We start from the raw sequence: 22,473 nt of genomic DNA on the forward strand, positions 1-22,473 counted from the left end.
TAAGAGCGGAGTAGTAAATAAACTATACGATTTAATATCTGACTGTCTTTCGGAATATTCCACAAGTTATTCTAAATAATCACGAACAAGTATCCGTGTGTTGTTGATGGCTTCGTTAAATATGATATATAATAATTATGAGGAAAGTGGTAGGAACAAATATGCATATTAGTTATACAATAGATGATAATAAATTGGTTGGCCACGACAATATCTTTGGACACGAAGGTCCGGGTATCGTGAACTAATTAAAAAGTAACTCTCTTGCATAACATACATATACTTAATTTTGCTTACGATAATTCTGCAAAATTAAGTATCTGACGCCAATAAAACTAAACTACATATATAAACAGTCTTTATAATTAATAATATTGTTTATTGTAACAATAAATACGAAACAAAAAGTAAATTTTTATATTTATCATAAAAACTCTATACTATTATAACGATTTTTGTAAAACTGTGATATCACGAAGTAAAACAATAAATAAAGAGATTTTAATAAAGTTGGTTTTACTTCTTTGGTGGGAAATATATTTTTTTGGAAAATGTTGCTGTATATTCTATAGCCATTTTTCCAATTACCCCATTTTCAATCATTCCTTTCTTATTTTTAATTATATTTTGCATCCTTATGCACATATCCAATAGGTGCTCTCTTAAATATAAAGAATTAATTTGTTGTTATTGTTCTACTACTTGATTATACTTACTCATTATTATTTTCAATTACATCACACAGTGTTTGTATGAACCATGTACCTTTATTTATGTCTCTAAATGATGCATAGCCTGGTACCGTCGACCATATTTCTAAAATATCACATACATCAGGACTTTCATCCCATTCCATTGATGGGCCATCAGTAGTTAGATTAGATTCAGTGCGATTTTCTGGAATTGAAAATGTTTAATAACAAAAAAAAACTTTGTTCTTGTTAAAGTAGTCACACCTGTATAAATTTCAGTACCCTGGCATGATTGCATAATTAAAACTTTAGGTTTATCTTTTAAATTGCGACAGTGCGTCATTTTTTTCTTAATTTGTTCAATTTCCAGAGGAATACTATTTGAAGCAAATACTTTGCCTAAAAAAAAGGTTAATGTATAAATATATATTAAAACATATATTTAAATTCAATTACCTTTAATTCCGTGCGATAAAAATATGATAAAAAGAGATGAATCTTCTTTTTTAACTTGATTCAGTGTATCTTGAATAATGCTAATCATTTCAACATGCGTTTTATTTCTTTGCAGCAGCACTTTGAAATTAAAATTCTCAAATACTTCTTTCAATCGATTACTATCAAACTTAGTTCCTTGTCTATCTTTCAACTTTTCTGAAAGAGGTGTAAATAGATTCTAAAAATATATATTTTAAAATTATATTAAGGTATTGGGTTAAATACAAACCTTATACATAGGATTAATTTCTGTATAAAAACATTCTATATCAAAAATTAAGCATATTCCAGGATGATCTGGATCAAAAATGTAACTTGTATCTGAAGCATTATTTGGAACTGGCATTTCATCCAGTTTCATGTTTTGAAATGTATTACTATTTTCAGTCTGACTAATAATTAGTTTCAATTCATCATATTCTTCATCTAATTCCATATATTTTAAAACTTTCAAGATATTTGCAAAATTTGTCTTGGAAATAAATTTAATTGTTTCAAAGTATGAGAAATACATTTCTAAATATGGGTATACTTGAAAGGAATGACTTTGGTACATGTCATTATTAACATAGTTAATAAATTGCTCTGCTCTGGTCAAATCAAATTTTTCAAGTAGTAGATATATATGTTTCCTTATTTGATTTACATATATACTTGACATGTTTTGCAAATGAAACTTATATTCAACATTGTTTTTAGACATGCCTACAAAAATATTCATAATTATTCTCATTACTGTCTTCAAATACCTTACCTAATATTTTGAGTGTACTATAATCTTGGATTATAGCTAAAGCTTCAATAATTGTATCTTTGGCATTGGTCGATGATTGAGATTGCATGTAGTTTTGTATTATATTTTTTTGAGAACCATTGACTATTAATGTCATATCTTGCAATGCAATGGAAGCATCATCATACAATAAATAAATTAAAGAAATCTAAAATAAAATATATGTACTATGCTGAATATTTCATATATATATATGATTTTGTTTACTTTGTCTGCTATATCCATATTGTTAAATGCATATATAAATATTTCATCTGGACAGGGATGAAATGAAACAGTTGAATCTAGAACCATATTGCAACTTTGATTTGATTGTATTAAAGTAAACTGTGAACTCCTATTAGCTGAAATTGATTGAAATCAGTAAAAACAAATAACAAAATAAGTCCATATATACTTACTGTTATTGCACAATTTACTGAAATCAGCTTCATCAATTTCTTTATCAGAGTCGTCAAGGTCGGATGAGTTACTTTTATTATGCTTGCTTTGAAGAACACCCATTGCAGTTCTGAGAATTGCAGTGTTTCTTTTAGTGGTGATGTCAGCAGCTTTAAAATAGCTGGATTAAGTCGATTGACTAGCTTAATGTCATTTGATAACATTTAGTGACTAATGGTGTGCAAATTTCTTTTAATATTAACGGTATCAACCATCAATGATATGAACTGTGCGTAGGTTACATGCCAATATGTAATAAGCAATAAGCAGTAATAAGCTTGGCGCTTAAAATATTGTTATGTTGGTATTCTATAAGCCATAAGCACTATTTACTTAGTGTAACGTATTTTATATTTTTGAATAAAATGGTACATTCAAATTTAGTAGATTCTTGTATATATGAGAAAGTGCGAATATCGCGGTTCTTGAATCAATATTTTTACTTGGGGCAAATGTAAATATTGCATTATTACACAATTATAGATACATAGGTAACTTCATGGATGTTATGCGCAAAAATATGAATATATTTGTATTATAAAACAGCACTCTATTTCAAACGAATTTACTATATTTAAAATTAATGTCAATTATTTACATTGACATTAAATTTAAAATTGTGCGTACTTTTTGCAAATGAGAGATGATGGTAAACATCTTCACTTTTCACGTCAATTGTATTATATGAGAATTACCAAAGTTTTTGTAGATATCGAACAGAAGAAGGTTCATATTTTGCACCAACAGAACAAGGAGAGGAGGAGAATGGAAATTATACAATGCTTAAAGAATATCGATAATCCAAACGGGCACCCAAAAGACTACGACAATGATTATTGGTATTACTTAAGTAAAGCTCCATTAATTGTGCCATTCGCCATACCGATTTCAAAAAGGAAGAAATAATTTAAACTAAATGCATAATTTAATAAATTACCACCAGTAAATATAGTAGATTTTATTTTTAAATGAGATTATTAATTAAGTTATCACCTAATTTTCAAAACCAACTCTTTCTGTTTTTCTTGATGTCGCCTCGATTTCGAGTGGAGCTTGTGGAAAATTTCTGTTATATTTTTTTCGGGAAACAAGTTACTCAATATTCCCTCGAGAAGTACATAAATCAACCTACGGTTCAAAATTGGTCTTTGGAATAATTCAAATATAGACAGTAGGCCTTTGCGCGTCGTTTCTGATCCAATTATGTGTTTTAACTCATCTACAACAAGGAATATAAGTTTATAAGGAATCTAATTACTATACACTTTGAAATGCTCTACCTGTTAAGCAAGACAGTAATGCTATTTTTGCGGCCACTCTGGTTCGATACTTTGATCCCTCGTCGCGGTCTGGCTTTCTTTCAGCTTTCACTCCATTAGGCCAGAAAGATTGTCTAAAATAATACATTGAGATAATTTTATCGTAGTTGTAAAAAAACATATGTATATATACTTAAATACGTGTAAATAATGTGCAACATTTTTGGGACTTGTAATGAATGAGACATAATCCAAAATTCGTCTATTTACAATATCCCCAAACATTGTTCTGACTATTTGCCTCAGAATTGTTACAATACGTCTCCTAAGCCATTGATTTCTAGATTTCAAGTCAAATACCTCGTCAACCAATAATAACATAATGCGCAATGGAATGTTGTCATCACTCTAAAATATAATATATATACATGAATATGAAATATAAATAATACCTTAAATATTTACTTCAATATCTAGTGCTGCTCCAACCTTGCTGGCGGGTTGTTGTTGCTTTTGGGGAGTTTTTTGATGAAATACTTTCTCAACAACTTCATCGACTGTATGTATTAATTGTTCTGGCATGTTTTTAATGGTTTTCATGCCGGTTTTAATTGGATTAACTATTGTATCAATCTAAAATTAGAATTTAGAAAATAATAATCTCAAAAAAAAAAATATATTGTTGTACCGTATGAGAAATTGGACCACCAGAAGTAACTCGATCGTAGTCTCCTTGCTCGAGGAAAGTCATTAAAAGATCACGAAGACCATGATGCGTGTGCACTATATGAGATTGAGTGAGCTCCTGCATGTAAAGTCCTAACATTTTCATTCTTCTCTCCAGCACTGCTCTATCCATGTTATGGAATGTTTTCTTTCCAGGAAATGCAATTTTCGAAAGATCCGGATACTAAAATGTTAAAAAGAGGAATCAATCTTCATTCAAAATTGATTTGCAAATTCGTACTCTTTCTTTAATTTTAGTATGCAGGTCATGGAAATCGCTATAACGTCTATAAATATGCCATTCCTCAAGAAAACCAGTATCATATTGTCGACTAACGTGCGTTGCGTAAATACCAAATGTTTTTCCTTTTTCGCAGACAATTCCTGTTTCAATTATTTTAACGCAAAGTGCAAAATCTCCGGTTTTCAATAATTTTTCTGTCGTGCTTGGATCAATTGGATCAATCTTTTCAATGCCATTTAAATTTGAATCAGATATGTGCAATTCAGGTTTAGCCATGAAACATGTTACATCGCTAAGAGAACGCACGTGCTTGCTGCTACTTTTTTCCAGGCCTTCCACAGTCAAATAATTTTGTTTCTGGTGTAAATTTCCGTTGTTTGTACTTTTAGGCTCTTCTAAGGCAGCTACTTCTAAGTTATCTAAGCTACTTAAACTAATTGTGTCTTCATCGACAATCGTTTGCTGCAATAAATCTAATTCTTCTAATAACTTAATATACGATTTACTTTTCTTAAATTGCGGTAAAAATTCATCGCATACCTGCAAAAAAAAAATTAAAATTATATTCATGTAGAATTTGGCAAGCCATAGTTGTTACCTTCATTTTCTCATAAATAGCTTTCTGGACATCATCAAACCAAAGTTCGGATGGTGCTTCAGTCAAGTTTCTAATTCTAAAAAACAACTTGTGGATCAATGTTGCGCTAATATCAACTTTATGTTCGTCTTTATCTCCCAAATATTGTTCATAAATATTCATAGCGGTAGAACGAATATTTTCATAAACGCTATTAGAATTTTCGTTTAATCCCTTCATTTTATTAATCTGTATATCTGAAAGCTGCTGTTCAACAGACACCTTCCATCCTAAAAAAATCAAATAGTTATTATTTGTGTAAGCTGAACGAACTGAAACAAACCTTCAATATTTAAATAAAAAAATAAATAATCTTGCTTTGATAGACTAGAAGTATAATCTATGAAGTACGATAAAGCTACATTATTTTTTAATATAAAATCTAATGGCAGATCTATAGACTTGGCATCGTTTTCCAACGGATTAAAATCATAATAGTCACTGTAACTAATTAGATCTAAAACAATACAAACTGTCAAAACCATGTGTCTTTTAAAGTTTCCGAATACATTACTCTCATTGTTATCGATTTTGGACAGTCTGTTATCAATAATTTTAATCACATAAAACAAACTACTTAGTTGTTGTTTAATGGACAGATCGCTATCGCCTCCAGAATCTCTCGACCTCTGTAAATGCGATTGATTATCATACGAAAATGTTTGTTTTTCACTATTTTACCAGTAATTGTATTTCACTTGATACTAATTGTTTCGTGTACTTCAATTCATCACAGTTGTTGGTAGTACGTAGTGTTGATAAAAATATTTCACTTGGCAAAGATACTTCCCTTAAACACTAAATTTCACAATTGGAAAATAATCAAATCATTTGCTTACTTCAACTCACCAGCCATAAAATTGCTTGATTAATATAATCAGGATCCGAAAGCATTGAGAATAGTGGTAGAATAACACAATTTGAAAACAATTCTCGTAAAATGAATCTCAATGGTTTGCATTGAAAGTCCTTGTCAGGTAAGAGAATATACAGTAGCAATTCAACTAGTTCAGATAAAAATTCTGCAATAAAATTAAACATTATAATTATGATGAATTTAATAATTGCACATCACCTTTTTCCTTCTCATCATCTGTGCATATTAAATCTCTGCAAACAGCATTGTTTTCCATTGTACATTCCAAATCAAAGAAGTAATCTTCTAAAGAAGATTGTTTACCGGAATCGTTAACGTAAAACTTTGAAGTATGACCTACAGTATACTCTACATCTAAAAAACTGCAGATTGATAAAATTATAAACAGAAATGATAAAACAATATGAATAACCTTTTTTATCACTGTTTCTAGAACCAAAGTACCAAGCAATATCAGTCTCGCTCTTGTTCCTTTTGTGTGTACGTTTCGGAGAGATCCTAGTCTCTCTGCGCGGAGAATTCCTTGGCGATTTCGGTCGTTCTTCCTGTTTCATTTTGGCACGCGCCTGTTTGAATAATTTTAAATGCGACGCTGCATCGTCAACCAGTCTCGTTGTCAAATAGGGTATCCAATCGACTTCCTTTACCCTAGATACACGCAATTAATTTTAATATTTACAAAAATTAACGTCTTATCAATTTTTAATTTTACCGATTTGATATATTTATAGCTAACTTTTGTGCACTCTTCCTGACTGATTTCTGAGGAAGGTCTTCATTAGTAGATATCAAATTGTACCAGGGCGAAACATAATCCCTGATCACATATCCCAAAATCTCTTGCAATGAGGTATCTATTAATTCGCTACCAGTAACTCTGTGATCAGAATTATGGAGTTTATTTGGCGTGAGAGACTTCTGCACAACCTGCATAGAAATGCAATTATTATTTTTTTATATTTTGATCTTATAAAATATGTTACCTGCTGAAGACCTCCATCTGAAACATTACTCTCTGATAATGGATTTCCAGAGTAGTTTCTGTAATATGAATCTACATTGCCCTTTTGTATATATAACAATGATAATAGGCTAAAAAAAACATTAGTATTAAATTATTTGTTTTAATATATTTTTTTTTAATTTATGAACAAAAAACTAACAAATTAGTACATATAATTAGTGAATTTTGATTTTATTTAAATAAAACATTGCAATTCTATACCAAATCAAAATTAATATTTACAGTAAGTATTAGTTAGTAACTAATTTTGTATAGATCATTGTTTTTTTTTTGTTTTCTAACAAAACTTTGATGCAAACTTACCCAATAAGGAATGTACTAAATGTTATGAATAGTGTAACTGACCAGCCAATTCCAAAACTTGTAAATACAAGAATGACAATAAGTATACACCACCATAAAGATTTGCTGTCCATTTCTGATAGCAGTACATGAAAAAAAAAAGAGGAGAAAACCATATAAATAAATACATTATTCAGTCTGACATATATTTGCAAATATATACTATGTTATATTATAGCCAACTCACTTGAATTTCAAACTGTGCATCTAGTTGTGTTATCAATTTAAGTATGAGAGTATATAATTTTTAGAACTACGAAAATATCACATGATTATTTAATGTATACGTTCAATATTTTTATCATTCTGCTATGCTGTTTATACACATACACACATAAATAAAAATAATTTGATAAACGTCACTACAGATAGGTGGTTTAAGGTTATATTTACAGTTGTCAAAGTTGTCAGGCACTTTCCAACATCATCCAGAAGATGTCGCAGTATGCATGAAGTATACTTTGAAAAATATGAAATTTGAAAGTATTGAAATAATATATAATGGTCGCTTGTATCACGAAAATCTGATACGAAAGGTCGTTGGTTCAATTCCAAAAAATCAACAAAAAATTGTGGTGGCTGTTAAACCCGAAAGGGGTAGAAATAAGGCCCGAGAGATTTATCAATATATTATCTAGTTTATTATTATAAGTATAACATGATAGTATAATTTTTAATTACGTTATTTCTAGTCATTATGAGACATTCTAGTGTGATTATTATATTCTAACATTAATTAAATTAATCCATTATATAAGAAAATACTAAAAATCTAATTTTAAGATTATATTTATTACATATAATTCTACTAGAATTAAACAAAATTATTTGTGCGATTTGATAATATTAATAGAAATTTAAATTTGTATAGTTATTAACTTCATCGTACCTTCGCACACCTTAATTCTAAATTAATATTAAAATCCACCTCTAATATTATCATACCGAGGCCCTCTCCTAACCAACAGCACAGAGTCGACTACCATGTCTCCTCTTGTATTACTCCCATATCGCATACTACTCCACACTTAACATTAAGAATTATGTCATGTTATAGTTGAATTACGAATGTTGTTCTTATATAACTCTCGTAGCGTTTTGTACTTTTGGTTTCCTGAATACTTTGGCTATAACTAGACCTTCTGTATTGATACCACACCAAATAAAGAATAAGCAACAAATAAAAATGAAAATATAAAGACAAAATATTGCCATTATGGCTAACTGATGGCGTCATTCTGATGAAGAATCCGAGACGGATATAGTCGTCGACAGCTTGCTTTTCTGTATTCTCTGCTTCGTGTCTTCTTCCGACGACTCCGTAGATTCTCTGATCTCTTTTGTATCCGTTCGTTTAAGCTTTTTCTTCGCGACACGCTTTTCCGATCTTTTGCAGCTTGGTTTTTCTTTAGCGATTTGCATTTTCCTGACTTTATGGTTTAGCTTATTGCTTGCATGAGAGCTCGCAGTCGAATAGCCCGTATCCTTCCTACAATACGATTTACTAACAACGATTTGAATTATTTTTAATACCTTTAATTACTTACTTTCCCTTTTTGGTCGTCTTTCTTTCTACCGAATATGCATCGCTGTCACTCTCATTACTTTCACTCTCTTCTATATAGCGTTTTTCGGGTTTCCTTCTACTTCTGTCTCTCTTTCTGTATGTATCTTCATCGAAGAGAGCCGGTTTCGATATTATAGATATGTTTGTCAATTCGAAATCCTTTGATTTCTTCTTTTTAGGCTTGTGGTTTTCACTGTACACGACGTATAAACGGTACAGTTGTAATAGTATTACCAAAGTATTTTTGCAGGTGAAGAACACGTTCATATATGATATAATATTGAAATGGGTTATAATCAGTAGACGAAACACAAGGAATGGAGCATCTTGTAGCGTTATGTTCAAAGCTATTCCCCAAACATCGATACTACAGCAACAGCTCGTTGCACTAAAAATGTTTAAATTTGTAATTAAACTTAACCATTCCAATAACTCTACATACTTCTTCGATGCGGTTTTCGTTGCACTTAATCGTGATTTTCTTGCCTTTGTGGCTGTAAGAACTACTGTAAATTGCATAAGACTCCACGACCTAAAATTAATATATATATATATATATTATTAATTAAAACTAGATTAAATGACCTTACCAAATAGCTAATGTTAGTAAAACTAGAATTGGCTCAGCCGCGATTTTATCATCTTTGAAGGAATCGAAGAATTCAATAATATCAGCTGCTGTACCTATAAATATCATCATTAATTATCAAATACATTTAGGTTTCAAAAATTATCTTTACATATTATGTTGTGAATAAAATTAATTTTATAATTACCTATATATACTAATAATAATTGACTAAGTTGATCTCTTGTAAGATCTCCCTTTGGTAGCATCCATCTTCCAATGATCAGAATCAACATCAAAAATTGTTCTATTAACGTAATCCAGGTTTCAGTGCTTAGGGAAATATCAGGTAGTTTTATTTCCACCTAAATAAAATAAAGTAGTTGACATAGAAAATCATAGTTTCGTTGAAATAGTACCCCAATTAAATTGTTCAATTCCTTCAGGTTACCGGTTGACGTTATATTGAAAGTTTCCTCTTTTATTCTCAAACGTCTGTCGACTTTGTCCAGCTCCAATAACCATATCGCCGGTACAATGCTGGCCAAATACAGAAATACCGAAGGGCAGAACCTACATGAAAGAATACATTTAAATATAGATCGGTGAATCATTTGGTCTGGATATATTCCGAACGTAATAGAGTTTGACCATCAATCAACCAATAAATGAATGTGAATATCATTTCCTATCGCTTATAGATCCACTTTAGATGTGTTGCCTGACCTTGTTGAAAGTGAGAATTAATCTGGTTTAGTAGTCCCGTGTCATCATTTTCCCTTTTTATTTGTAAATAGGTCAATGCATTAGGGAGCGCAAAAGGAAATGGACTGACAAATCTACACCTAACAAGTTACGAGTGCAGTCTAATTTTATAACCGCACTTCGCATTCCCCTATTACTTGTATTATTACCACTGGATACTTTTATGCTCCCAATAATACGGCATGGTCTCACTCACTAATTGGATACAATAAATAAATTTAGCATAAATATCTGCTATATTGTGGAAAAAATCTAATTATAATTTACAATCTTTAAAGTAATATTTAAATTATATTTTTTTTTCAGTAGCTACTTTATAATATACATTGAATAAATGCTAATGTAGATTTATAATTATAAGTAAAATTTTCTTACCATTTCCACTCTTGGTTTTCTTTGATGGTCAATGTGAAAACTGCTTCAAAGAACAGCAACAAAATTGGCGAACTTAGGTACCAATAAAACGAATTGCTTTTGAATATTGTAACTTGCCAAATAGCCAGAAATCCATGAGCTGCAAACACTAGTCTTGTGATGATAGCCTTAATCGTGGCAACTAATTTGGCCATATCTATTTTTTTGTAACTCTTAAATTTTTCACTCGAATTTATCCCTTTCGCGAAAGGCTTATTTTCAAACTGAACCCTTCAAAACGCGACGCGCAACTTTTTCCCCTCTGCTGGCGGGATTTTGCGCTTTATACGCTCAATTCTCAGAATCACAGCTCGATCGATATAAATTAATATAAAACTGTCCATTGAGAAATGATGATGAATGTGAATCGAATAAATACGTTTGGATAGTTTATTCAAAAACAAATAGATATATACAAATTGTCTAATGTAACGGGTTAATGATGGTACTCTTGTGTTTCAGCTACAGGATGATGCTCGGAATGACCAGAGTACGATACTTGGGCGTTGAATCCATTATGATGATCGGCGAAGTATTCAACTTTGCGGATGATGCCGTCCGGTTGAACGACGGTGTATTCTCCCTTGACTTTGTCTCCGTCGCGGATTTCCTCTTGGGTTTTGTGATCACCGGTGTGGTCATCTTTAACACCGTACTTGAAAACATATTTAGGATGAGCGTCCGGATAATGTTCTTCATGATCATCGTGATGGTGATGTTCATGGTCAGCTATGATCGGAGTATCGTGACGTTCAACGCTTGCATAAGATGAAGCATGTTCAGTTGGAATGGCAGCAACAAAAGCCACGACAGCTCCTAAAATCAAAATCTGCAAAAATAACAATTAGTGATATTAAATTAAACAATTTGTATTATATATTTTTACCTGAGAGAACATTTTTTAAGTGTGAATGCGAATTGAGGTTGAGAACTCAAGTGTTTTTAATAATTGAACTTACCCATTTATATACTCTTGTTATTCTGGTGGGGAATGGTGGAATTTTAAGGAATCCTATGTTAATTAAAATTAAAAAGTTAAAAGGAAACGTGCACAAAACGAATAATTAAAATTTCATAATGAATAAACTACAAGTTTACTACATACACTTTTTTTATATAATTCTTGTACGTGCTTTACTTTCTTAGATTTCGAATAATATGCAATTTTTGCGCTCAGATTGTAACCATTTTTTAGTTAAATAATAATTTGCCGATTTAGATCTTCTAAGATTAATCTTGAAAAAAGACATTATTAACATAATCTTGACAGCATTAAACATACAAACAAAAATATTAAAAGACGTAAGATAGCTGTTAAATAAAGACAGTAGGATATAAAATTTGCAATGTTTTAGTTAAATTTCCAATAATTGAAATGTCTCAAATTTTAATATTTTATTAATGTTATGTAAGTAAAGGAAATTGCAATCAGGTAGTTTCCTGCGGGAGATGTTACTGTAACGTTACAGTAAATGGTACGTTTTTTTTTAGTGCCGGTCCTGATTTCGAGATAACTTGTCTGATGAACTACAAATGAGAGCATAGACCTAACGCAATTATAAATTATTAAGAATTCTTGCAGGAAGTTTAATTAATATAGCTACATGCACGCTATGCAATATGCAGATAGAAACATTCATTAAGCAGAACGCATGACCCCAATTGGTTGCATTTAACACCAATATATACTACATACTAAATTTAAGGAAGTCAATCATAATTTAGAATATGTTCTACTAGAGTCAAACTCGTTTATAGCGTCATTTACGAAACCGCGTTTCTTCTGACGTTGTAACCTAGTAACGTTTAATAGAAACTGTTTTTGCGTAATTTTGAGCTGTTGCTTACTATAGTTATATCCCATACCACTTATTTTTATAATACTAATAATATCTTATTTTTTTTGTTTATAAGTAATTTAAAGTTAAATCCTTTGCAGCAGATCAATTTGCTTTTATGGTGATTTGTTATTGCAAAATTAGATGAAAAATGTAAAAGTTTAAAAATATATATTTTTATTAATCAAATAAAAAAAAGTAAAAGTGCTAACAACATGTTGATTTTAATAAAAAACGATAAACTATGATTGAGTAATCAATGATGATAATACGCTGGAGCAGCTGGTACGACGACTTTCTTGACTTCTGGATGAGGTTGTCCAGAGTAAGAGACTTCGGCGTTGAATCCATTGTGATGATCAGCAGAATATTGCACCTTGCGTACAGTTCCGTCGGGTTGGGCAACGGTGTATTCACCCTTGACTTTGTCTCCATCGCGAACTTCTTCTTGGGTCTTATGGTCACCGGTGTGGTGATCTTGGACGCCGTATTTGAATTCGTATTTTGGATGATGGTCAGGGTAGACCTCTTCGTGTTGATCATCGTGGTGGTTGGCCGAAGCCGCATGGTAAGCTACCGGAGATCCGTGATGCTGAACGCTAGCATACGAAGATGCGTGTTCAACAGGGATAGCGGAAACGCAAGCCAAGACGGCGAGGGAAGCTACGATCTGTAAATAAAATTTAAAAAAAAATATGTATAGATTAAATAATTGAAGTAATTGAAATTATGCAGGTAACAACAACTTGAAGAGGAAAGTATAGAGTCTTAATTACCTTGATCATGGTTGTTTTTTGGTTTAGTTGCTGGAGCTGGAATAATTTCATTCGGTACGGCGGATCGCTTTTATACTCGATGTCGATACTCACCCAATTAGGTGGGATTGCCAAATAAATTATTACTTTAACTTAAATCTTGTTTAAGCAATTTCCTCTATCTCGTAATTATATAAGCTTGTATATGTTTGTGACCACGGGAGATGCAATTATGTTTTCTCATAAAAAAACAATCATTAAGCTAGATTTTGGGTTTGCTCTTAAATCAAATTAGAAAGTCTTTCTTTGCCTCAGATTTTCATAAGCAATTATTTTAATTCACCTAAACACAACTAATAAATAAGTACTTACATTTATTATTATTCATTGCAAAAAACGCATTAAATATCGTAAACTAATTTCTATATTACGAAATTTATTTTTTAAATAAATATATTAATACATATGAATAAAATAATTACAATAAAAGAAAAAGTAATATTATATTATACTTATAAATATTGGTCTTTCTCTGTAATAATAAAAATAGTATTTATTTCTATTATTATATATATTCAAAATCCTGTCTATCAAAATCCCGATGTTTGAAATCCCGACGTGTATCTGAAATCCCGACGTTCTAAAATCCCGACTGTATACAAATCCCGACTGTATCGAAATCTCGACTACATCAATCCACAATCAATATCTAACTCATATCGAAACCGACGTTCAAAATCCCGATGTATCGAAATCCCGACTACCATTAAATCCCGACAATCAAAATCCCGACTATATCGAAATCCCGACAGTGTCTTTTATTATTATAAATTTCTACAATAACATTTTTATGGTAGTCGGGATTTCGATATAATCGGGATGTCGATATAGTCGAGATTTTGACATAGTCGGGATTTCAAGCGTCGGGATTTTAATATAGACCCCATACAAACATATTCGATAATCATGGAATATTCTTCACTAATTTTTTTTTTATTAATTTTAAAGAGAAATACTAATTTTGAACTATTCCAAAGGGCTATTAAGTTAATAGTTTTTTTTTAATAATTTTATTATTCTTTTTGCTAAAATTGGAAAGTACTTATTAAATTAAATATTTGAATGAGAGGAAGAATAAAAATAAACATAAAATTTAATTTTTAATATCGAACAGTCTATAAAGGTATTAATTAGATAGCCCCACCTGCTTCTCTTTTTTCGTCTGATTGGTTCCGCTCATATATAAATATTGACCGAAGCAAGCACAATTATTCAGTTCAGTTTGAATATCATTAGCAACATGTTCATCAAAGTATGTAAATAACAGTAACAAATGTAAGAACAAATCTAATTGTGAGTTATTTTCGTAGATTGTAACGATCGTCGCAACCCTTGCGGTAGTAGCTGCCAATCCAATTGAGCACGCTAATTCCTATGCAAGTGTGCAGCATCATCAAGGATCTCATGTGCACAGTGCTCCAGCTGTTCTCTTGAATCAACAACAACACCACGAAGAAGTCTATCCAGACGCTCACCCGAAATACGAATTCAAATACGGAGTTGAAGATCATCACACCGGAGACCAAAAGTCTCAGATGGAAGTCAGAGATGGCGACGTAGTTAAAGGAGAATATTCGGTCGTTCAGCCAGATGGTACCATCCGCAAAGTGCAATACTCTGCTGATCATCACAACGGATTCAACGCCGAAGTTTCTTACTCCGGTCACGCAACTTATCCTCAACAAAACAAACAAGTAATTGCTGCGGCTGCGGCTCCAGTTTATCACCATTAAAATAATATACTCGTGTTTGTTATCATCAATAAAAAATATATTTTTCTAATATAAATTACACATTATTTGTACGAAATTAAAGTTTCTCTACAGAAAGAACCAATAACATCAAGGATATTTAGCAGAATATATATATAATCAGCTAAGTCTCGAAATCTGAAATTATATTTATAAGGAAGTCGTGAGCGTTTTCCTTTTCACCGATAGTACGCAAATACTCTGCAAGATTACTTTCGGTGGTGTCGGTTGTTAAACAGTACAACAAAGATGTATTTTTCATGAGTTCCTCGGCATGTTTCAGATTCCGCTTGGCATCGGCTTCATTTGTTTTCAGTATTTCATTGCATTCTTTAATCTGTTGGACGTAACTTAATACGTAATGCAACATTTGATGTGACACATTTTCTAATTCCTTATCATTTTCTACGGTAATCAATTTGGGCTTCCTTCGCCTGTTTGGGACCTTTCTGCGGTTATGTGTCGTCTTAGGAATTTTCATCTTTGGTTGTTTCGTTACTTGGTGTATTTTCTCTAACTTTTTGGCAACAGCATTGTATCTAGGTTTCTCGTGCATTCCATCCACTGGCCATTTCTTAAAATCGTTCGTGGATAGAGGATCTGGTGGACTGAATACTGCTCCAGTAGCTCTTGACGATCGTCTCGCGTTAGCCTTAAGGAAAAAATATTAATATTTATTTATTAGAAGAAAAATTGAATCATACCATATAATATTCTTTTTTGCAGTAAACGTTGTTCTCGAAGTAATCGTCCATTGACATTTTTTCAGCTAGTTCGTAGGATATTTTTTGCAACTGGACTTGTCGTTTAGGATTTCTTCTCGGCGCTGGATACACTTTAGACTCGTCCTTCTTTTCGAACTTCTTGTATTCCCGTACGAATATCACATCGTCGTCGTTGTCCTCATGGTTTCCGTAGTTTTTCGTGTTGGGTTTCCTATTTCTTTTAAGAAATGGTGGTACTGGAAACGGTGGTTGAGTGGAAGAAGCCGCGCTGGTGGGTTTGTCTATGGTGAGACAGCTTTGGTATTCGCTGGGAATCATAAGGGCATTAATATCTATAAACTCAGGGCTATCTGATTCGTCTTTAGATAAGTAATGAATGCCATCCTCAATTTTACTGCGATCCATGAACGGAAAATCAATTGGATTGTTGCTGCTGAAAAATGGGTAGTTTTCAATGTTATCAGAGAAACAGCATTCCCGGTTGTGACTGTGCTGTTCGGGGTTATTGGCTGGGAGCAAGTTTGGATCGTGCACGTAGACTGTTAAATTCGAGTAATCCCGATTGAAATAATTATATTGGACAAAGTTATTATCGAATACGTAAGGCTGCTGCTGTGAATGTGGTTCGACATTTTCAAGATCATTTTGATTCGGTTGTACTGATGTTATGGTGATCGTTTGAAAGGGCAAGTAGGCTGGATTCTCCAATTCACCTTCGCCACCAACAGGATAATTCGATTTCGCCTCTTGACAGCTCTCGTTCGTGTTCAACCTGTGACTATCCTCGGTAAACGTGAATGTAGTATTACCAATAAGTATCATGTTCACGTTATCCCCTTCCATATTATCCTACAATAAACAAGTCAAATAATGTGCCTAATCTTTCCCATGCACTTTATCGCATTATATTCCAAGATACGTAACTGCAATGTTTATATAAACAACTCAAGATAACGGCGGCTTTAAACAATTCACTGCCGATAATTTTACAACGAATGTAATGATTATTATACTATTTTAAATATACGTACACAATGGAATGTCACTATGATCAAACTATTCGTTATCACAATAACATATGAAAAGAAAATATTAATCACCATGGATATATTTGTAAATAATGGAATGGGCTAGCTATTGTTTCTTTGTCTTTGTTTGTAAACTGGTGAGAACACCTTAATGTTCTAATCCTTGGAATTGGATATTTCATTCTAACATATTTTCTATACAAATATACAATAGTCAATTGCTTAGACATAACTACAACTAAAATAAATATTAACTGCATAAAAATATAAGATTAATATGACATTATATAGATTAGTTTAAATTCGTTTAAAAAATATAATCCATCAAAGCAATTTAATTTTTAATTATGATATATTCATTATTCATTTTGATTCAACATGCAATTAGTAAATTAACAACTTATTAGAAGATCCAGTCGTGTATAAACAAAAACCTACTTCAGAAGCAAAAAAACTTGACTGGATAATTACAACCATATATTTATTTTAATTAACTTACACAGTGTTTGCTCTATTATAAGTGTAATACATAATAATGAAATCCGACACGATTTTAAACATAAAACCATTGAATAGTTCAAAATAATCCATTGTAACCACTTGTCAGATATGACGTTGCACATGGAACTGATTCCATAGATTGCTAGATTTGTAAATACAAGAACAAATTACAGTTGAAAAGATTCCCATCGTTATTACAATATCTTTTTAAATTACACAAAGCGCGACATGCACGATTATTACTGGAATCTAAGTCATTCATAACTAAACCTACTAATTGTACACCGACTACAAAAAGTACTGATTCTAGATCAAAAATTATCCAGAACAAGACTTTTGGACAATCCACGAATCTACACATATTAGTCACGTAATAAATGTCCAAAACCAATAAGTTTTAATGCATTCAAATAACATTGTCCTACATTATTATAACAATATGGATTACTCAGTTTATAACAATTTAAAACTTACCGTTCTAAGAGAAACATTGAGAATAAGATATTTGTGTACGAAGTTTTATAGCTTTTGTTTTTATTTTATGGTTATGTCACATGAAAGTTATTTTATTTTAAATTTAGTTATTTCCAATTTTCATTTCAATTACAAATACTTAATTTTTCAATTAATATTTAATTAATTTAAGAAATGTTCTTAATTTGGAGATTTTAAGTTAAGAATTGATATACTTTTTCACTTAATACGGCACTGCCGTTATTTGAAAGCAAAAATTCAAATATGCGTAGATCTCTTAATTCGATGTTCAACTTTTTTTCAAGGATTGTATTGATAGTTGCTAAGAAACGTACTGAATAAATTTGTTTCGTTATCTTTGGTCGCGCATTCTGACGAAGTGTTGAGTCTATAATTTAACAATAACCACAGATGGTAAATATATATTTTTCATTAAGTTTGATTAATAATTAGCATATTGTATTGTTTTATGAAGGAATGTAAGTAGATTCTGATTATATATACATTATTTATGAAATATCTTTTGCTTACACATAGGTTTTGATTCACTTTTGTGTTAGTAATTGATTGCTTAAACATTTATGACAAAGTTTAATTATCAGGAATTAATTATTTATATTCTCATTGATAATTATAATCAATTTATCTTGTTTCGTCGATTTTTGATATATTGTTTATATTTGAGAATATTGTTTAAAAACACAGAATTCTTTATTTAATGATATATACATTGGAATCTCGCATAACGAGCATTTCGCTTAACGAGCAAAATGAATTGCTTAACGAGCGATGTTTCGCAAAACGAGTGACGATGAGAAGTCCCGGATTGCGAGCCTGCTACATCATTTTTAAAACTTGTGTACACGTATTATGTCACATAATTTATGTGTATTTTATATAAACAAATATTAAAAGTATAAAGAGACCTCCACCAAGTCCCCAAATTGATACAAGTAATATAAACAAATAGAAACTCACTTCACTATATGAGTTTTTTTAATATACGAGTAAAAAACCGGAAATTTTGGAACGGATTAAACTCGTTAAGTGAGGTTCCACTGTATATATATATTGTTTAAATAGTGGTTGCTAAAGAATGTACAATTTTTATTTTCTTATAATCGTCGATTTCAAGCCCTACTTGCCCTTTCAAACGATCACCATAACATCAGTACAACCGAATCAAAATGATCTTGAAAATGTCGAACCACATTCACAGCAGCAGCCTTACGTATTCGATAATAACTTTGTCCAATATAATTATTTCAAGCCCTTTTTTTGTGTAATTCGTATATGATTTAATCAGTACATTGACAATATTATTACTTTACAAATCTTTATAAGACTTGGTCAAGATCTGCACAAAAAATATTAAATATGTTAATACTTTATGTAATAATTATGAAAGACTGGTCAGAAAAGCTGTAATATATTTATAATTATTATCATGTTTTACCGTTGACAGGTTGTTATTGTAAAATAATGTTGTCGCTAAATAAACGCAATTTTATGTGTGATCATGGAAAATGAGATGTTGGCCAATTTTCTAAATATATCACCAGGTGTAATTTCATAAGGACCCAAACGCGTGGCTTAGCTCGGCGGAGCGAAATAAATGCCCGATTACAATTTATTTAAGGAAGAAACGCGTGGAAACAATATTTCCAAGAAAGGGTATCATATGGATATGACCATATACAGCAAATGTTGGATCGTGGAGAAAAGTTGGCGTCAATGATTTGTCGCTCTGTCATTAAAGACCATCCGAGTTAGTCAGCTAATGCTAAATGTATTTATAGGCAAAACAGCATGGCTGGCGATTAGCCATGACATTGTCCACAAAACGTGAAAAATCGTTTCCGCCAAACGCATCTTACGCAATCCAAGTTCACAAACGCGCTCAGTCCACAGCGCGCTCCCCGTTTATAGCGAGATTTAATTCGATGCGCGATAATTAAAACGTATGTATTTACGATGTTTTCAGGAATTTCAGACCCCGGCAAGGTCAAGCGTGGAATATACACATCGTCGCAACCGGATGAACGATCAAACTGAATTTTTATATACCGACATAATGAGGAAGAATAAAAATATATACATATAATCACATAAATATTTTTTTCTTCTGAAGCTGAAAATATGTTCAACAAAGCTATTGGTTTGAATGAAACAAACAGAATGCAGATTGCCAAGGTTTTCGCTACATTTAGTAGAGATCAAAGATATGTTATTTTAGAAGGTTCTCTGCGAAGGCGTCGCGAAAATTAAAAAGAACAACGTTTATTTTTCCTGCTGGAAGTGAAATATCGAGGAACGGATATGCATCTAAAAATACGTGCGGTTTGCTAATTAAAGAATATCGAAGCATTTTTATTGCACTATATTTATATCATTGACTAATACTGTTACTATACCAGCACATCTTGACGCAAATGTTAGTTTGTATTATTTGATCTCTAATGCTTACATAGTGACTAATTTGTTTATTGCATGCTATAGAGAAGTAGTTTAAATAATCGATTTGTGAATGGAATAGGTGAATGTGAACGAATAAATGTAAAGGACTTCGATTGAGTGCCAAATTATCCACGTGTGGAATCACTGGATCACTTTATTTTTATTTCAGAGTTCTATTTATTTGATCCAGGCGCAGTTGGTAAACAAATAAAATGTTAGGATAGTGATAGTTCAGACAAAATACAATTACAATTAGTGTCTGCTATTTTTTTTTTATTTCATTTCATTTTCTACAAACTAAGTTTTAAATAATCTCTTTATGAGAATTAATTAAGCATTAAATGATAACATTGTTATAACATTACACATTTGATAAATTTAAACTGATAAATATATTAATTTGTATCGTCCTTTTTATTCACCACTATTCTATAATAAAAACATTCAGTAAATGATCTGGCGGTTGACAAGATTTTAATTGGACTTCACCCATTGGCAATTATCCTTTTCTTATTGGTTATTTATTGAATCTTAATGGTAGATCCAGTAGTTTTTGTCGCTTCAGTCGCTGTGTTGTTAGACTATTGTCCAGAAAATTGACAGCTAGTATGTTTGGATGTCGGTCTAGTCTATTTTGGTATCGGCTACTGTTTTTCGTAATTGTTTCCTCTAATTCTCCGGTTCGTAATACACCATGGAGCACCAATGATCCTCCTTAGGTTCTTCTTTGTATGGTCGCAATATTAGATCTGTTGCTGACTCCCCATAGCTGTATTCCGTATTCCTAGACAGGTTTCAAAATTACTTTATAGATCAGCAACTTGTTTTCATTCGAAATTGGCAAGTCTTTCCGTAATAGCCAGTAGAGTTTCCTGAACTTAATTTTAGTTGTTCTCTTTTTGCTTGGATGTGATTCTTCCAGGTCAATCTTCTATCTAAAATCTAGATTCTAGACGCATACGCAGATATTTAACTTTATTTGCCGCCGTCACTGGTGGGCAGGAATCCTTTCTCACGATGAAGGTGACATGTACTGATTTTGATTCATTGACTTTCATTCTCCATTTTTGTAGCCATTCCTGTATAAGGTTCAGGTTTACTTGCAGGTGATGTAATAAATTTTTAATAATTTTCATCTAAATTATCTTAAGATCGACAATTCCACTTAATAATGATCGTGATCGACTTTCCTTCGTAAGAAGTAATCGGATCTACATGATCTTTTGAAATTAAGTTATATAAATAATTGTATAAATTAATAACGAGATTCTTAATTAAATTTAGACTTATTCGACTTATTAACGAAAAGTATTTGAGAGATTTATCAACCTTTTGAAAAGTCTATGAATACTTTGTTGATAAATTAGGAATACAAATAATCATTAACCAATGTTTAGTCTGCAATTATCTAAATTAAGACTACATTTAAATTATAGTGCAGTCGTAAAGAATGATGTACAAAAGTAATGCATAACATAAAAATGCGTATTAACCAAGTGCAAATGCGCTCGTAACTTACGACCGAAGTAGAAAAAAAAATGATCTAGGAATTTTACATTCATGTTCGTGTAATGTACGCATTCGAGCGCGCTTTATTTTCCTCATATATTTTTTTTTCTACTCTCTAGTTCGACCAGACATTTATATCGTCTTCAATTTGTTTTTATTTTCGTTGGCAAAGTACGTTCTGGCGTCGACACCTGTCCGCCGTACGTCATTGCCTGAATTTCTGTTACATTTTTCGGCCATTAGTAATTTTTACAAATTACAGGGCAAAAAGTCGTTTTCAAAAAAAAAAGAAAAGAAAATTTTTTCCCGTTACAATTAATTTTAATTGCTTACTCACTACAGATCTGCATCTAATTTACATTCCCCAAAACAAAATAGATTTAGCTGTTTTCTATATTTTTTTTCTCCTTTGAAATTTCAATTTAAATTCTGAGTAAATCTGAGGATGTCCTGAAAAAAAAAATGATGAATAACAAGGCGAAAATTGTTTTCAGTGAGATCAGCGTTATGGTTGTTTGGAAGAGAATG

The 22,473-nt window shown here is 31.5% G+C and overlaps 7 protein-coding genes across 10 annotated transcripts; 1 reads left to right on the forward strand and 6 right to left on the reverse strand.

Annotated features, from left to right (window-relative positions):
• Positions 1 to 479: 479 nt before the first annotated feature.
• On the reverse strand, positions 480 to 2,724 carry LOC108556913 (caspase-8; the record flags this gene model as incomplete). The annotated part of the gene is given in 8 exon segments (XM_017913224.1): positions 480 to 661; positions 717 to 897; positions 957 to 1,091; positions 1,149 to 1,368; positions 1,420 to 1,895; positions 1,945 to 2,131; positions 2,191 to 2,327; positions 2,385 to 2,724. Coding segments are annotated over 8 exon segments (1,584 nt in total). The 5' UTR covers positions 2,488 to 2,724.
• A 624-nt stretch (positions 2,725 to 3,348) lies between these two features.
• Positions 3,349 to 7,832, reverse strand: LOC108556928 (sorting nexin-13-like). Of its 2 annotated transcripts, none has more exons than XM_017913255.1 (17): positions 7,721 to 7,832; positions 7,495 to 7,609; positions 7,151 to 7,208; positions 6,880 to 7,094; positions 6,580 to 6,815; positions 6,366 to 6,521; positions 6,140 to 6,312; positions 5,972 to 6,088; positions 5,805 to 5,919; positions 5,574 to 5,747; positions 5,252 to 5,520; positions 4,651 to 5,193; positions 4,372 to 4,593; positions 4,149 to 4,316; positions 3,877 to 4,091; positions 3,705 to 3,817; positions 3,349 to 3,643 (listed from the first exon to the last, which is right to left on the reverse strand). In XM_017913255.1, exons 2-17 carry the CDS (start codon positions 7,605 to 7,607, stop codon positions 3,414 to 3,416), a joined length of 3,117 nt encoding a protein of 1,038 aa, XP_017768744.1. In that variant the 5' UTR covers positions 7,608 to 7,609; positions 7,721 to 7,832; the 3' UTR covers positions 3,349 to 3,413. The 2 variants fall into 2 exon arrangements, with proteins under 2 accessions (XP_017768744.1, XP_017768743.1); XM_017913254.1 differs by having other exon boundaries at positions 7,151 to 7,259.
• Positions 7,833 to 8,430: 598 nt separating this feature from the next.
• On the reverse strand, positions 8,431 to 11,039 carry LOC108556917 (transmembrane protein 26). 2 transcript variants are annotated; one of them, XM_017913231.1, is made up of 7 exons: positions 10,809 to 11,039; positions 10,088 to 10,241; positions 9,877 to 10,033; positions 9,691 to 9,784; positions 9,543 to 9,632; positions 9,081 to 9,488; positions 8,431 to 9,022 (listed from the first exon to the last, which is right to left on the reverse strand). In XM_017913231.1, the coding sequence occupies exons 1-7, from the start codon at positions 11,000 to 11,002 to the stop codon at positions 8,767 to 8,769; spliced, it is 1,353 nt and encodes a 450-aa protein (XP_017768720.1). In that variant the 5' UTR covers positions 11,003 to 11,039; the 3' UTR covers positions 8,431 to 8,766. The 2 variants fall into 2 exon arrangements, with proteins under 2 accessions (XP_017768720.1, XP_017768718.1); XM_017913229.1 differs by having other exon boundaries at positions 8,431 to 9,037.
• A 193-nt stretch (positions 11,040 to 11,232) lies between these two features.
• On the reverse strand, positions 11,233 to 11,779 carry LOC108556916 (cuticle protein 8-like). Its single transcript, XM_017913228.1, has 2 exons — positions 11,734 to 11,779; positions 11,233 to 11,676 (listed from the first exon to the last, which is right to left on the reverse strand). Exons 1-2 carry the CDS (start codon positions 11,743 to 11,745, stop codon positions 11,284 to 11,286), a joined length of 405 nt encoding a protein of 134 aa, XP_017768717.1. The 5' UTR covers positions 11,746 to 11,779; the 3' UTR covers positions 11,233 to 11,283.
• A 1,116-nt stretch (positions 11,780 to 12,895) lies between these two features.
• Positions 12,896 to 13,525, reverse strand: LOC108556915 (cuticle protein 7-like). The gene is made up of 2 exons (XM_017913227.1): positions 13,462 to 13,525; positions 12,896 to 13,355 (listed from the first exon to the last, which is right to left on the reverse strand). Exons 1-2 carry the CDS (start codon positions 13,510 to 13,512, stop codon positions 12,942 to 12,944), a joined length of 465 nt encoding a protein of 154 aa, XP_017768716.1. The 5' UTR covers positions 13,513 to 13,525; the 3' UTR covers positions 12,896 to 12,941.
• Positions 13,526 to 14,726: 1,201 nt separating this feature from the next.
• On the forward strand, positions 14,727 to 15,240 carry LOC108556919 (adult-specific cuticular protein ACP-20-like). The gene is made up of 2 exons (XM_017913234.1): positions 14,727 to 14,752; positions 14,811 to 15,240. Exons 1-2 carry the CDS (start codon positions 14,741 to 14,743, stop codon positions 15,231 to 15,233), a joined length of 435 nt encoding a protein of 144 aa, XP_017768723.1. The 5' UTR covers positions 14,727 to 14,740; the 3' UTR covers positions 15,234 to 15,240.
• Positions 15,241 to 15,309: 69 nt separating this feature from the next.
• Positions 15,310 to 18,067, reverse strand: LOC108556918. Of its 2 annotated transcripts, XM_017913233.1 has the most exons (3): positions 17,980 to 18,067; positions 15,956 to 16,409; positions 15,310 to 15,903 (listed from the first exon to the last, which is right to left on the reverse strand). In XM_017913233.1, exons 1-3 carry the CDS (start codon positions 17,994 to 17,996, stop codon positions 15,376 to 15,378), a joined length of 999 nt encoding a protein of 332 aa, XP_017768722.1. In that variant the 5' UTR covers positions 17,997 to 18,067; the 3' UTR covers positions 15,310 to 15,375. The 2 variants fall into 2 exon arrangements, with proteins under 2 accessions (XP_017768722.1, XP_017768721.1); XM_017913232.1 differs by lacking the exon at positions 17,980 to 18,067 and having other exon boundaries at positions 15,956 to 16,818.
• Between the last annotated feature and the right edge of the window lie 4,406 nt (positions 18,068 to 22,473).

Source organism: Nicrophorus vespilloides, unplaced genomic scaffold (genome assembly GCF_001412225.1).
Source record: "Nicrophorus vespilloides isolate i.1.1-1 unplaced genomic scaffold, Nicve_v1.0, whole genome shotgun sequence".
Classification (NCBI taxonomy): Eukaryota; Metazoa; Arthropoda; class Insecta; order Coleoptera; family Silphidae; genus Nicrophorus; species Nicrophorus vespilloides.